We start from the raw sequence: 15,090 nt of genomic DNA, 5'->3' as shown, positions 1-15,090 counted from the left end.
TATGAAGTGTGTTGGTCGCTAGTTCTCTCTCTGTTATTTACTGGCTGATATGGCTGCTACAAGCAGGTGACCAGGGAGTACAATGGTTGCTCTCATTCTTTCAGTTTCTTCATCATGTAATTCGTCAACCATTTGCATCTCATTTTTCTCGTAGACACTGAAATGTTCAGTGTTCAGTAAAGGATTTTGAATTTGATGTTTGCATCGCCACTGAGAATTTTTTTTTCTTGGTTATTTAACGACGCTGTATCAACTACGAGGTTATTTAGCGTCGATAGTGAGATCATATTTGGCAAGATGAGGCCGTGGATTCGCCGTAGAGTACCTGGCATTCACCTTACGGTTGGGGAAAACCTCGGAAAAAATCAGCCCAAGTGGGGATCGAAGTCGCGCCTGAGCGCAACTTCAGACTGGCGGCCAGGTGCCTTAACCAACTGAGCCACGCCGATGTCGACACTGATAATATTTACCCCGACAACATTTAGTTCAATTTAATTTGCCTTACTTGTTGGTAATGCACAAATGTCTAAATATAGAGCAAGTCGAAATGATGGATCCAATTTAAGTAATTTATTGTGTGAAATCCAAAGAACATAACGTATTTTGTGACGTGTTCTTCGGAAGGTAAAATTTAAAAGTTTTCTTCTTCTTCTTCTTCTTCTTCTTCTTCTTCTTCTTCTTCTTCTTCTTCTGCCTGAAAAATGTTAGGCCACAAGGCCTATTACGGTCTCACATAAAATTTTCACACCATCTCTTACAGGACGACCCACAGATCTTTGGCCATGTGGTACATAATCATAAATTGCCTTTGGGAGTCTACTATTACTCATTCTTTCCAAATGATGTTTCCAATTAGACTGATATTGAACAATGTAATCTAAAACTGGTTGATTTTTTAGTTGTTTTAAAATTTCACAATTTCTTTTCAGATCCCATTTAGTATAGCCCGCTGTTCTTCGCATGAATCACATTTCACAAGCCGTTATTCTGCTTTTATCTGCTTCGTTGCCAATGTGTTGCAGAGACGTATGCGGGTGTGTTTCTGAACCAAGGATGGTTTCATCACACTATTTACAATGCCCATAGCTCTTACGTATTTATTAATTTTCTGTTATATGTCCAATTCTTCAAAAATGGACAGATTATAAGTGTTCTGCGTGATCAGCCTGCGTAACACGACACACATGAAGCTGATAGTCTGTCTCCTGCCAAACCTTTTGTAACAGGTCACAGTGAACCTCAGTAATGGCTGCTGTGATGTCGTCGCGCAAACCGTTCAGTGTCGTTGGCACTGGTGGCACGTAAACATGACCCTTCACAAAACTCCACATGAAGAGATCCCATGGGGTCAAATCGGGAAAACGTGGTGGCCAACGAAGCAGATTCGCATCTTTCACACTTACACGGCCTATCCATCGTTGTTGTAGTGCCCCATTGAGAATCGTGCTGAATGCTGTCACGGTAATGCGGAAAGGTACCATCCAGTTGAAGAATGAAGTCTGCACTGTCGTGTTCAAGCTGCGGGAGGAGCCATCGTTGCATCATATAAAGAAAAATGTGTTCTATCGCATTGCGTTTTTCTGATAGTTCGGATATGCCACTGGGCACTAATCACAGAGTTGTTTACGTGATAATCAAGCACGCAGAAAGATTTATGTTCTCCAGTCAACGTCATTATCCTTCATTGCCCTGCTGCCCATTCCTTGCTAGCGAAAGTGAAAACAATGCGGGGAAAGTAAACTTTAAAAATTTCGGAATATGTATGATAAGAAATTTCTTGTGTTAAATTTTAACGTACCTTGTTAACATGTTTCGACCTAGTTTGGGTCGTTGTTAGTCTTGGCGCCTCTTGTTTCCTGTGAGGGTGCGTTCGTAGTGTAGAGTCAAAGAGTGTATGTGTTTTGAAATTGAGTTGTGTGTTGAGAATATCGTTGCGGTGTGTTTTCGTGTGTCTGTCTGTATATTTCATATTGTTCTAGTGTTTTGAGCAGTGGCGTATACTGGTTTAAGGGTCTGGGCTACCACTGACCCTATTATTACACAAAATATATTTTAAAAACCCTACAATAAAATTCCTTACCTATTTATATGTGAATTCCAGACGTCTTGATTGGGACGAAAATACTTTGATGACTTCGTCATTGAAATTACAGTTGGGCCGCTTGCGAAGTTTCTGTAGAAATGACTTTTCAGTGGACATCAGTGCCAAGACGGATAAACGTTCTTGTGTATGAGTTGATCTACAGTAGGATTTTATTCTCTTCAACGCAGAAAATGTTCTTTCTACCGATGCTGACGTAGCTGGTATTGTCACAATTAATGTTGCCAATTTAAGGACTTCAGGAATAACTTGGTTCAGCTGGTTTTCATATATGGCAGATAATATTTCGTGGATAGGTTTGTTCGAAAAATCAAAGACTTCTGCTGAATATATTACACTTAATTCATTTTTCAAACGTACTTGATCAAAGTGACTGTTATAGGACTGAAATAATTTGTTTAGTGCCTCATTCGGGAAGTTTTCTCTATAAGGAGAAAATTTTTGAGAATCTAGAAGATGTGTGAACTGAAGCTTTCCATAATCAGAAAATCTGTCAGTAATTTCCATGTGCATACGATCTAGTATGCTGTAGTACAGCTGCCTGTATTTCAATTCATCATCTCCTTTTCTTCGCTTTAATGGTGGTTCCATTGTATTGTCTGAAGAATTTTCATTTTCCATATTACTCCATATGGACGGAAACCCACTACGTCTGAACTCGGATATAGTATGTTTTGACTTTGATACCTCTTGCAAGCAGTATGCTATGTCTAGACTTTTTGTCTGAAGAATATTGTAGAGCACATCTGTGTGTGCGAACAGTCTAGCATAGACTTCAAGAAGAAATATATTCTGAAACTGTGTGAAAAAATACAAATATCCTTGAGCCTGCACAATTACATCATCATCCCAGTTTTCTTCAGAGTCATTACAAATGATATTTTCAAAGAAAGCAGTCAGTTGTTCTCCGTATTTCTTTACTGTATTTACAAGCCGAGATGTAAAATTCCATCTAGTTGGTGCTACTTTTGGGAGTTTCTTTTTCATAAATTCCTTGAGATTTTCTGATCTTTTAGGAGATGATGAGAAAAATGCAGCTAAACCCGACAGTGTTTTGAAAAAAATGCGGCATTCTGGAATGGATGAAGTAGTTTGTTGCAAAACTAAATTGAGAACATGGCTATAACAATGGACAAATAGTGCTTGAGGATACTTTTCTTGAACTTTTGTTTTTAAGCCATTAATATTTTCCGCCATAACTGAAGCACCATCGTATGTCTGTGCAATTAACTTATTGCCGACATTGTATTCTACTATGACACCTTCCACATGCTGAAACAAAGCAGCAGCAGTTTTCCCCGAACTGACATTTGTGAATCCCATAAACCGTTCTTGAACATTGGCAGTACTGTCGACGTATCTTAAAACAGTGGACAGTTGACTCTGATTAGAGCAGTCACTTGTTTCATCAACAACAGTGGCCACAAAAGGTGCTTCTTCTATTTCAGATTTTATGTTCTTTATCATAACTCCACTTATAGCAAATATTAAGTCATTCTGAATTGCGGGAGAAGTACAACGGAATACTGTTGAACTCTCAAGATGATTGGCCAGTAAATGGTCAAATTCACTTAAGGAACTTAAATATTCAATATAAGTTCCTCTATTGTCTGATTCCACACTCTCATTATGACCCCGAAAATCCAATTCTTGTTTTCCTAGAAAGCAGACTGTGTTAATAAGACGCAGTAAAATCTCCCGATTTTTTTTCACAAGAGCATTGTGTTGGTTGGTGTGTAGAGCTTTTTGCTTATCTAGCTGTAAATCAACTCTTGTCTTCCCAAAGTTCGCAAAGTTCATGCTACTATAAATATGAGCTTTTGATTTGTCGTGTTTTAGGACTGCCGTTCGAAGGGAGTTCATATTAGAAAACCCCTCTTTTGACCACACATTAGTTTCGCGGCTAAATAACAAACATGGCCAGCAAAATAGTTTAGACAGTTTAGAACTACCACACGTCCAATTCCACTTGCCATATGATGTTGAAGTGAAATGTCGTGTGTACTCACGCTGTTTTTCTTTTACGTCCATGGACAAATTTAACTCAGGAGTTGGTCTTTCCATTTTCACAATTTCAACTTTCTCGTTGTATGTACGACGGTTAAAAGGCACTTTTAATAAACCTATTACACAGTCATTTTCAACACAAACCTCTCCAGAAACTTGTTCTGCCATATTTTTCACAATATCACTTAATTGGGAAATTAAAAACTTAATAATTCACAATTAATATAACTCTTAGACACTTGAACAAATCACAAATTTAAAATACTGCACTGCAAGAACACAATCACATTCAATTGCTAGCGTACTAAGCGTAATGTTGCTTCGCGCCTGTGAAGAAACCGATCACGAGAGCGGCAACTCACCTGGCCTACACTAATACACTGCATGATGGAAACAGAGGGGAGCAGGGGATGGGCAGTTGTGCGACAGGAAGCGTTAGTGGAACGGTCACAGGCTACCCCTTGTAGCAGCGGTTTCTCCAGTGATGCCGCCTTGGCAACTTGTTTCTTTTCGAGAGCAGAGAGCGCATATAAATCTAACAATTACTTTAATTTTAATTACTGTGGTAAAACTAATACGGTAATACAAAATTATTACATTATGTTATATTATAAACTTTTTCTTTCGTAATTTCCTTGGGCTACCGCCGGTAGCCCCGGTAGTCCGCAAAATACGCCCCTGGTTTTGAGTTTCTGGCTTTTTGGTTGGATGTGCAGTATTTCCATGTCTGTGTTGATATCTGTAGGTGTGGTTGGCATTTGTGATGTGTTCTGCATATGTGGAGGTGTTTTGTAATTTTGTTGTGCTGTGATGTGTTCTTTGTTACGTGTTTGAAATGATGTGCTCCTCTGTAGGTGTTACATTTGAGTTTGTATACGCCTGTGTGGTTGTACTTGTTTGTTTGTGTTGTTTGTGTGTTGAGATGTTTTTGTAGAGTGTTATTTGTTCTGTATGCGATGTTGTAGTTTAATTTCTTGAATGTTTAAACATTTACCTTTCGAAGCACACATCTTACAAAACAATGCATTCATTAGCTTTCACACAATAAGTTACTGAAATCGGTCCCATCATTTTGAGTTGTCCTACAGCTCCTCACAATTTTCTAAACATTTTTCCATTACTGACTATACCGTAAACTGTTACATCCACACAGCTGTCTTGTTCTGACTTGTGAGCATCTCAGAATGTGGTGCGAGATTCATTGTCATTTCCACTTTCAGTTAACTCTGTGTTTGTGCAAAATTTACGTAATACAGGTCCGTACCTATAGAGTAACGGTTAGCGCGTGTGGCCGCGAAACCAGGTGGCGTGGGTTAGATTACCGTTTGGGGAAAGTTACCTAGTTGAGGTTTTTTACGTGCTTTTCCCTCAACCCAATATGAGCAAATGCTGAGTAACTTTCTGTGCTGGACTGTGAATTCATTTCACCGACATTATCATCTTCACCGCATTCAGACGATAAATATCCTAAGATGTTGATAAAGCGTCGTAAAATAACCTACTAAATAAAAACGTAATACAGGATATATCCTACAATATGCACTAATCCCTTGCATTTAATTGTTTATGTATATGTTTGTATATCATTTTTTATTTTATTGGGTTATTTTACGACGCTGTATCAACATCTAGGTTATTTAGCGTCTGAATGAAATGAAGGTGATAATGCCAGTGAAATTAGTACGGTGTCCGAAATTTACCCAATATTTGCTCATATTGGGTTGAGGGAAAACCCCGGAAAAAACCTCAACCAGGTAACTTGCCCCGACCGGGATTCTAACCCGGGCCTCCTGGTTTCTATATAATGTTTTGCCAACAATGCTTATTTTGTATACTGCATTGTATAGAATTTATATTCAAATGTGTTTGAGTATATGAACTACAATGCATTGACTGTTTATCTATTGTTGTCCTATGTGTCTGTTTTACATAATTATGATTTACAGAACAATCCATGTGAAGTAGATGAAGTGAAGGAGGAGGTCAAACTGGAAGTAACAGCAGAAGAGAATGAAGTCTTAACTGAGAGGTGAGTGAAATATGTAAGTCTTTTACTTGGTCGTTGGTTTCACTGCTTTATTTACATCATAACAAAGTAAATGTATTTGTAGTTTCAACATGATTATTATTCAGATAAAAATTTCAGTATACTTCGCGGATTCATATAACGTAAATTATAATATTTCGTATTATTATCACCTATACATGCCCTAGCACCACTATACCATTACTACTATGCTAATGTTGCGGCTGTGCAAGGAAATACCTAGACATTCACCTGTTTTCGTCTTATCACATTTAATATAGGCAAATTATTTGAATTCTTTCATTTTCCAATTGTATTATACCCAGGAAAAATGGCTTCCATTTTGTTTCTCAGGTTCGATGTCGAATTTCTAATAGGCATTTGTTTATAAAGTAGACGGAAATGAGTCCTACTGCTTTCAGATCTGCTTCTCTCCTAGAGAACCAAGGGAGATCCTGTGTCCAAAGAAGGAAATTAATAAATCTGGGTTGATTTGAATGTCTGTATTTACAAGTTTCGTAATTGTATTATTATTATTATTATTATTATTATTATTATTATTACAACTACTGTTACTTCTATTGCTACTACCACTGTTATTACTACAATTATTACTTATTTTATGATTATGATTATTATTATTATTATTATTATTGTTATTATTATACTAATTATAAATATAATTATTATCATTAATTTTTTTAAGATTATCCGTAGAGAGTAACTTTCGTTGACTATTACACTTTTACTACGTCATACTACTTTCGACCAATAAAACGGTACCAAAGGACGCATTTCAACCAATCATGGCTGCTTATCGCACAACTTTATCGCGTCCTTAGCCTGTGTTTAATTTTATCTCGTCCCTAGCATTTGTTTAATTTTATTGCGTCCCTATCTTTTGTTCCTTTTTTGCCAACATTTCAAACTGCACTGGTATGGACGTCAAAAAAAAAAAAACGAACAAAAACAAAAAAAAAACAGTAAATTGCACAGCAGTTTTAAGTATGACTCGCATTGGCATTCAAGAACAAGAATTAATAAAGATCACTAGTCATACCTATGCATCTTCCCTGAAATCCTATTTACAAGTAAATGGAGCACTATTCGGAAATCATGAACAAGTTGAGGAATAAACCATGTACATCATCGAGTTCCACTTCTTTTAAGCACACGTCTAATATAAGACACTAACACCAACCATTAAAACATTCAAATTTGAAAATTGTACTTTCAATAATTGTTTCTTTTATACTTAATCATGTTTAATTTTATATCATCATCGTTAATTAAAACTTGTCTTGTTTATTTCATCATCCCTAATTAAAACTTTTCTAACACTTGTTTATATTATTTTGGTTATGTTATAGCTTCTGCTATATGATATTATGGATAGTCACGTATCAGAAATTGTTTAATACTAAGATTTATTGAAAATCATCTGTAAAGTGACGTTGATTACTGGGATCCGGATAATTGAAGTGGAATGCAACTGTTTTAATAAAAATGAAATTGAATCAACAAAGCCTTCTTGATTAGTAACCGTCTACAGAGTTCAATGAAGATTCCATAGTTGGAACATCTAATAACATCACATAATCATAACACATCTCTGCCATCTAGCATGCATCTAGCGTAATATTTGTAATGTTCAGATGGTAAAACAATACATTTGAAGACAGTTGTATTTTCGTAAGCCTATTAATATTTTATTGTATTGGAGTACTTCGTTACTGCTAATCTTTATATACTTCCTTCTAATCGTGTAATAGTCAATTAAATCCCACTGGAGTTTTGATTTTCACTAGATAAATCAAAACCTCTAGTGAGATTACTGTTGATAATCTTCTACTGCTTTCTGCTGTATTACTTTCCTTATGAGCTAGATATTTCCATATTTCTGATTTAGGCATTTTTTCATCTAATGGCACTTATAATATTATCAGTGTTGCAGTTAGCCATAATAATGGAGTTGCAACATTCAGCGAAAATATCCCACAAGAAGAAGACGTGTATACCGACGTCAAGATATATGATTGTGACTCAAGACTCAAATGCCATGGCCTCGAACACAATGGCGAAAGGGGATTCAGTTGTCACGTATGTGGAAAAAGTTTGTCGTGCTTGGCAATTCTCAAGAGGCATTTACTCGTGCACACAGGCGCGAAACCATTCAGTTGTCACGAGTGTGGGAAATGTTTTTCATGTTCTGCACAGCTTAAGAGGCATTCACGCGTGCATACATTTGAAAAGCCATTCGGTTGTGACGTTTGTGGAAAGTGTTTTTCGCGCTTGGAATATCTCAATACTCATTCACGCGTACACACAGGAGTGAAGTCTTACAGTTGTGACTTATGCAGAAAGTGTTTTTTGCGTTCGGGTAATATAAAAATGCATTCACTCGTACACACCGCTTTGAAGCCATTCACTTGTCATGTATGTGGACAGTGTTTTTCTGATTTGGAAGACTTTACTAATCATTCACGCGTACACACAGGGGCGATGCCATTCTGTTGTGATATCTGTGGTAAAGGTTTTCCACGGGCATATAATCTCAATATGCATTCACTTGTTCACACAGGCGAGAAGCCACTCACTTGAGACGTGTGTGGAAAGTGTTTTTCTCGCTCTGATAATCTTAAACGGCCTTCACGCATGCACTCCGATGAGAAACCATTCAGATGCGACGTTTGCGGGTCGCTTTACAGCTATGAGAAGTCTCAAATGGCACTCACGCTTACACACTGGCGAGAAGTGATTGAATTTAAAAGTTAATGGCATAAGTTTCTTGTACGCGATGTTTTAGGGATGTCTACACAGATGTATATAGTTGAAACCTCAGTAATGCATGTTCAAAGCAAAAAGCGGTGCTAGTGCAATGTCTGGAAGGAACTTTGCGCACTGCAGTCATTTGAAAAGACATGCACTCTTACACAAGCGAGAATGCTTTCAAGAGACATCTGTCAACACCTCCGAGGAATGCATTACTTTCGAAATGAATGCACGCGTGAAAATACTCGAGAGTGATTTGTGTGGAACGGAGGTTGGGTATGGCTTCGTTTTGTAGCTACATCTGAACTTGCCATTTCTGGAAAAATGACTGTGACTATTAATAGCGATTTGGTCTATGAATTTGTATCGCGATCTGTGGATGAATGTTTCCTTTGAATAATATTTACGGACGATAAGGATAATCAATCTTGAAAGAATAACCTTATGACTGGCACGTAAACTTAGGCCGTGTCTCAAAGCTACATTTTCATCTGAAGTGAACTAGATTGTTTACTAAATAGCCGGATGTGACATCAGAAGTTACGATCCAAAGCTACGTAGTGAAGAGCAATCAAGTCCGTAGTAGCTAGTAAACGAAAATGCTTCCTTGATTGTTGACTTGTATACTAAACAAAAATGGATACCTCATTAACAATTGGGGGTTATGAAACCTGATGATACTTTGGAAATAAAATGTAGAATAACACGTTAACTTGGAACATGGACATTGTTGGCATTTGCATTACATTTTTTTTAATATTGTAATATTTCAGGCTGTTACCTTTTTCACATTTATTTCGATTGCTGACAGCCAAACGTGGGTAATTTTCATAAATACCTTTTGAATATCTTTTACAATTCTACATCTTTCTACGTTTCTTTTCTAGCGTCTCAGGAAATTACCATTCAGTTCATAAACCTGAGACTTATGTTTCATGAACTGTTTACTGGAAAACTGTTTATAAACAAAGAATTCGAATTTCCAAAAAATAACAGCTGATAGGCTAACTCGTAATTAAACTGCATTAGAACACTGCCTTCTTAATTTAGTGCTATAGCGTAATTTCATGGCTGTGAGGAAAATAGTCTATGAAGAAGGCCATGATTCCAGCATACATGTTCAAAGCTCTCTAGTGTGTAGTTTCCAAGTCAGCTAGTTCCTAGTTATTAGCATGTAGTGTAGACTTGAGCTTTGAAACACGGCCTTATTAGATACCGGTGTTGCTTTGCAAGTTAGTCTTTTGACTTTAGTCGTTTCGGCCCTAGAGTTGAAATTTGTTGTTTTGATGTTGGACATTGTAACTTGAAAATAGCGGCAAGTATGATCTCGTTTATTAAAGATCATTGCAAACATTAGTTCTCATTTAATTGAAAAATGAAAGCATACACGATTGAAAAGGAATTAGAAAATAAGTATGCCTTAGACACCAAACACGGACAAATTTAAAGATTTAGGCCTACAATACACTGTTTCCTTAAGGAGTATGTAAAGTCTGTTTATTTTAAAGCTACAATATCATATGCTCTGATCTCACTATTAGCGAAATATGAGTGCTAATTTTGTTAATTAAAATTATTGTATTTTCTCTTTCTTCCATACTTATCTTCTTTCTTCTTCTCCTGTCTTTCTTTTGCCTCGTTTTCTCTTTCTTGTCATCCATAGTTTTCATATCTACAACTACACTCCCTATGTTACATTTCATTTACTCGCCACTTCGGACATCTGTATTCGAACCAAAATCTCTTACATCTTCCCAGATCTCCGATACATTAAACATTAAGCCAAAGAGACGAGTTACAAATCCATCGTCAAACTCATCTAACTGTAGAATTATATCGATTATTTCTAGGTAGTAGTCCATAAACGAAACAATAGATGGCAGTATTCGAACTATGAAATAGGCGTACAGATTATTGTCACACAGAATTGTGCGAGAAAATATGACGCAGTGTTTTCTAACGCATTGTTTCTCAGTTAAGGGGGCTCGCTTAGCGAAAAAATTCGTTCGTTGCTTTCGGATTTTTATTATAGTGTCGCTCATTGCCCGCATTTCGGAATGAATAATCAAATAGTGTTGTACTTTACCGCTAGAGCACATTATTTCATTGTAGTGTTCTGAACTGAATCTGGAAATAAATTGAACAGCTCTGTAACCTAAATAAACTATGAAGGATTTAGTATTTTCCCAATCTCATCCAATGTGTTCTTTCACCATATTACATTGCTTTAATTCTAATTTTATACTGTTAAACTTATTAAAATAATATTAACTTCAATATTACCGCAATTGGAGGCTTTGTAATCGATTTAATTTGCCATAACATTCAATATTTCGATTTTGAACCGTACGAAAATCCATTTGGAATTCCCTGGCAAGAATTCTGATCGGAATCATCTCGTGTGGACAAACGCAATACGGCCAACTGGGCAATGCTCCATTTAAAATAATGCAAAGAAAAAAATCCGAACACGGCATACAGATCAATTCCGGTAAGTGAGAAGTTACTTTTAATATATGCAATGCGCCATTTAAAATAATGCAAGGAAAAAAAATCCGAACACGGCATACAGATCAATTCCGGTAAGTGAGAAGTTATGTTTAATATATTATAACTATGTACCGAAGTATTTACCGGTCAGTGTATATTGTTATACATCCACATTATTAACATCTCAATTTTACTTACTTATAATTTTTGTGTTATTATTCTGAATTTTAATTCTGTTCAAATTTTAATTCCATAATATTCTTGTATAAAGTGTGCTGAGCTATTATTGGTCCATGTCTTTTGACGAGCACAATAATATTACAAGAAAAAAGGCGAATCCTTCCCGGGGTTGTAGCTCTTTAGTAACTCATGCGGTGAGATATTCTGCATAGGGGTACGTCTAAGAATATGGCAGTTGCTTCGCCACAATTCGTAAAGTTTTTGTACACTGACAAATTTTCTTCCTAATGCCTGCGCACGCACACTCATAGACCTATATAGGCCGATTTTGGTTTAGTATTGCTATTTTGTGAATCACTAGACCAGCACACTGGATGCTTTTATGCATATTTACGGTGCTTGGACACTGATTGTATAATTAATGTTTAGTTCATAAAAATATAAATAGATACACTATTTTATTATTATTATTATTATTATTATTATTATTATTATTATTATTATTATTATTTATATTATTATTTATATTATTATTATTATTATTATTATTGATATTATTAGTACTTCCTGTTATTATTATTATTATTATTATTATTATTATTATTATTATTATTATTATTATTATTATTATTATTATTGATATTATTAGTACTCTCTCTGTTCCAAAATATGGTATAGAAAGATGTAATTAATTCTGTTCCAAAACATGATATATGTTAGTTAGGCTCTCAGTGATACAATGTAACTTTATGCTCGACCATGCCGAAATGTAGTAATTATACATCTGGTAGCAGACCTTTAATGCATGTCATTAAAGTACACCTACTCATTAAAGGTCAGGTCTTTCAGCCAATGACGACTCAGGTTACAACTGTTCAGCCAATGACATGTCAGCTTTCTACCGTTATAAAACCGCAAGTATTGATTATCCTCGGATATGCAAACGAAAGAGAATTAGCGAAAAGTCACGGAGGCTGGAAATCCAATACTGTCGCAGAAGGTTATGTTCTGTTACTATTATAATTAGCGTTAATTGTAAATATTATTCAAATAAATTCAATTTGTCATCTCGTTTTTCAATGTCTGATTTAATTTCAATGTTATCTTTGTAGGTTCTTATGGCCTAGCATGGTCAATGTGCACATCTGTTCCTCGGAAAAAATCAATACTTTCGCGTTTCCGCACATCTCACAACGTACGGGACATTGGCCAAGGTCAGATACAAAGAAAATTAATATCAACTTAGAAATATGGTCGAGCATAAAAAGTCGTATGAAACTCGCCTATAATGGTAATTAAGAAGCTCGTATGAAAATTATGAAACTCGCTCGCGCTCGTTTCATAAATATCCATACTGGCTTCTTAATTACCTTCATTATAGGCTCGTTGCATGATGTACTATTAATACATCTTCCAGGTACTTATTTCATTGATAAATTAACATAAGAAAAACATAAAAATGAGGTACATTTCATTCTGTGTGATGTAAAATTAACATAAGGAGAAAAAAAATTGTTTTAAGTGAAGCAAATTAACATGAAACCTGCAATGAATTATAACCCGTTTTTGTACGACTGTTGAGCCTTAGATGTTCTCTTCAAAATTGACTGGGTTGGTGTTACGTTTTCTGCAGCAGCAACACCACAGCAGGTGCCCATTTGATTTCTGTTCATAATGAACTATTTAAATGTTGTAGTTTGATGCACTACAGAAGATTAGAAACATTCAAAACTGCTCTTTCTGACAGTCCTTTCACTACTGAACAGAACACCACACCGCGAAACATTTTTTTCACGCATGCGCAATAATCAAACTTGTTTTCATTGTTTCTATACCATATTTTGTAATGGAGGGAGTATTATTATTTTCATTATTATAACAAATATAATTATTATTATTGCTATTATTATTATTACTGTTACTAATATTATTATTATTATTATTATTATTATTATTATTATTATTATTATTATTATTATTATTATTATTATTATTCTGTTGTTATTCGGTGGAGAAGCTTTTATCATCTAGTCTGCTGTCAAAAAATCTGAAAGTTGGAATTTATAAAACAGTTATATTACCGGTTTTTCTTTATGGTTGTGAAACTTGGACTCTCACTTTGCGAGAGGAACATAGGTTAAGGGTGTTGAGAATTAGGTGCTTAGGAAAATATTTGGGGCTAAGAGGGATGATGTTACAGGAGAACGGAAAAAGTTACACAACACAGAACTGCACGCATTGTATTCTTCACCTGACATAATTAGGAACATTAAATCCAGACGTTTGAGATGGGCAGGGCATGTAGCACGTATGGGCGAATCCAAAAATGCATAAAGAGTGTTATTTGGGAGGCCGGAGGGAAAAAGACCTGTAGGGGGGCAGAGACGTAGATGGGAAGATAATATTAAAATGGATTTGAGGGAGGTGGGATATGATGATAGAGACTGAATTAATCTTGCTAACGATAGGGACCATTGGCGGGCTTATGTGAGGTCGGCAATGAACCTCCGGGTTCCTTAAAAGCCAGTAAGTAAGTATTATTATTATTATTATTATTATTATTATTATTATTATTATTATTACTACTACTATTATTATTACTATTATTATTTACTACTACTACTACTATTATTATTATTATTATTATTATTATTATTATTATTATTATCATTATTACTATTATTATTACTACTACTATTATTATTATTATTACTATTATTATTATTATTATTATTATTATTATTATTATTACTACTACTATTACTACTACTACTACTACTACTATTATTATTATTATTATTATTATTATTATTATTATTATTATTATAGTGGCGAGGACATTCAATAAAAATCAATGTTCATCATTTTACTCATTGCTTTCTAGTATCCCAGTTCCTTTGTTAATCTGTGGGTGAAGGCATGTATCTCGATGTTGTTTGTCCATGTCGTCCCTGGAATTGCATAACATGCAGGTTATTGTTGGCAATATTCCTAAGCACTGAAGATATGTCCCGAGGCAATCACGATCAGTCTTGAGGCGGAAACTTGCAACTTTGTTCTCTATAATCAATATGGTGTGTTTAGGACCGCAGTTGCCCAGTATTTATTGTTGCATTCCTTGTTCCAGTACGCGTAGTTTATTATTTGTGTTTGTCGTTTCTTTTTAAGATCAATGTGGTGGATATTTTATGGTTAATGGCAGGACCACACCTCCCTTAGCTACTTGATATTCATTCTCGTTCCCAAGAATTTGGCAGTAGCTTGGGATTCATTGCAAGGAGAATATTTTACTTTGTGATTTGAGTTGATGGAGATTCTGTTGATAGTTGTATATTTCTGTAGATGCAGGATGGCATGCATTACCAGTTCAGTGGCTAGCTCTTTCTGGGTCTGAAATGCCTACAGAATTTCTGAATTTATTTTGCTAAATGTGTTCCCCCCCCCCCATTCGGTATTTAAACGATGAAGAATCTGTGTTGTTATTATTAATATTGCTGTTAATCCTGAAAATAAA

General features: G+C 35.5%; 1 protein-coding gene across 4 annotated transcripts in view; it reads left to right on the top strand.

Moving 5' to 3' along the window:
* Nucleotides 1-15,090, top strand: part of LOC138691511 (oocyte zinc finger protein XlCOF6.1-like) — an 84,901-nt gene that overhangs the window by 50,961 nt on the left and 18,850 nt on the right. For 2 of the 4 annotated variants that reach the window (XM_069813500.1, XM_069813501.1), the window contains exon 4: nucleotides 6,055-6,137. The exons of the other annotated variants lie outside the window; for them this stretch is intronic. In XM_069813500.1, the coding sequence (XP_069669601.1) occupies nucleotides 6,055-6,137 (83 nt within the window). The remainder of the gene's footprint in view (nucleotides 1-6,054; nucleotides 6,138-15,090) is intronic. 4 annotated transcript variants of the gene reach the window in all.

Source organism: Periplaneta americana, chromosome 16, assembly GCF_040183065.1.
Source record: "Periplaneta americana isolate PAMFEO1 chromosome 16, P.americana_PAMFEO1_priV1, whole genome shotgun sequence".
NCBI classification, from domain to species: Eukaryota; Metazoa; Arthropoda; class Insecta; order Blattodea; family Blattidae; genus Periplaneta; species Periplaneta americana.
The sequence above is the reverse complement of the archived record's forward strand: the minus strand, read 5'-3'. Positions and strand labels throughout refer to the sequence as shown.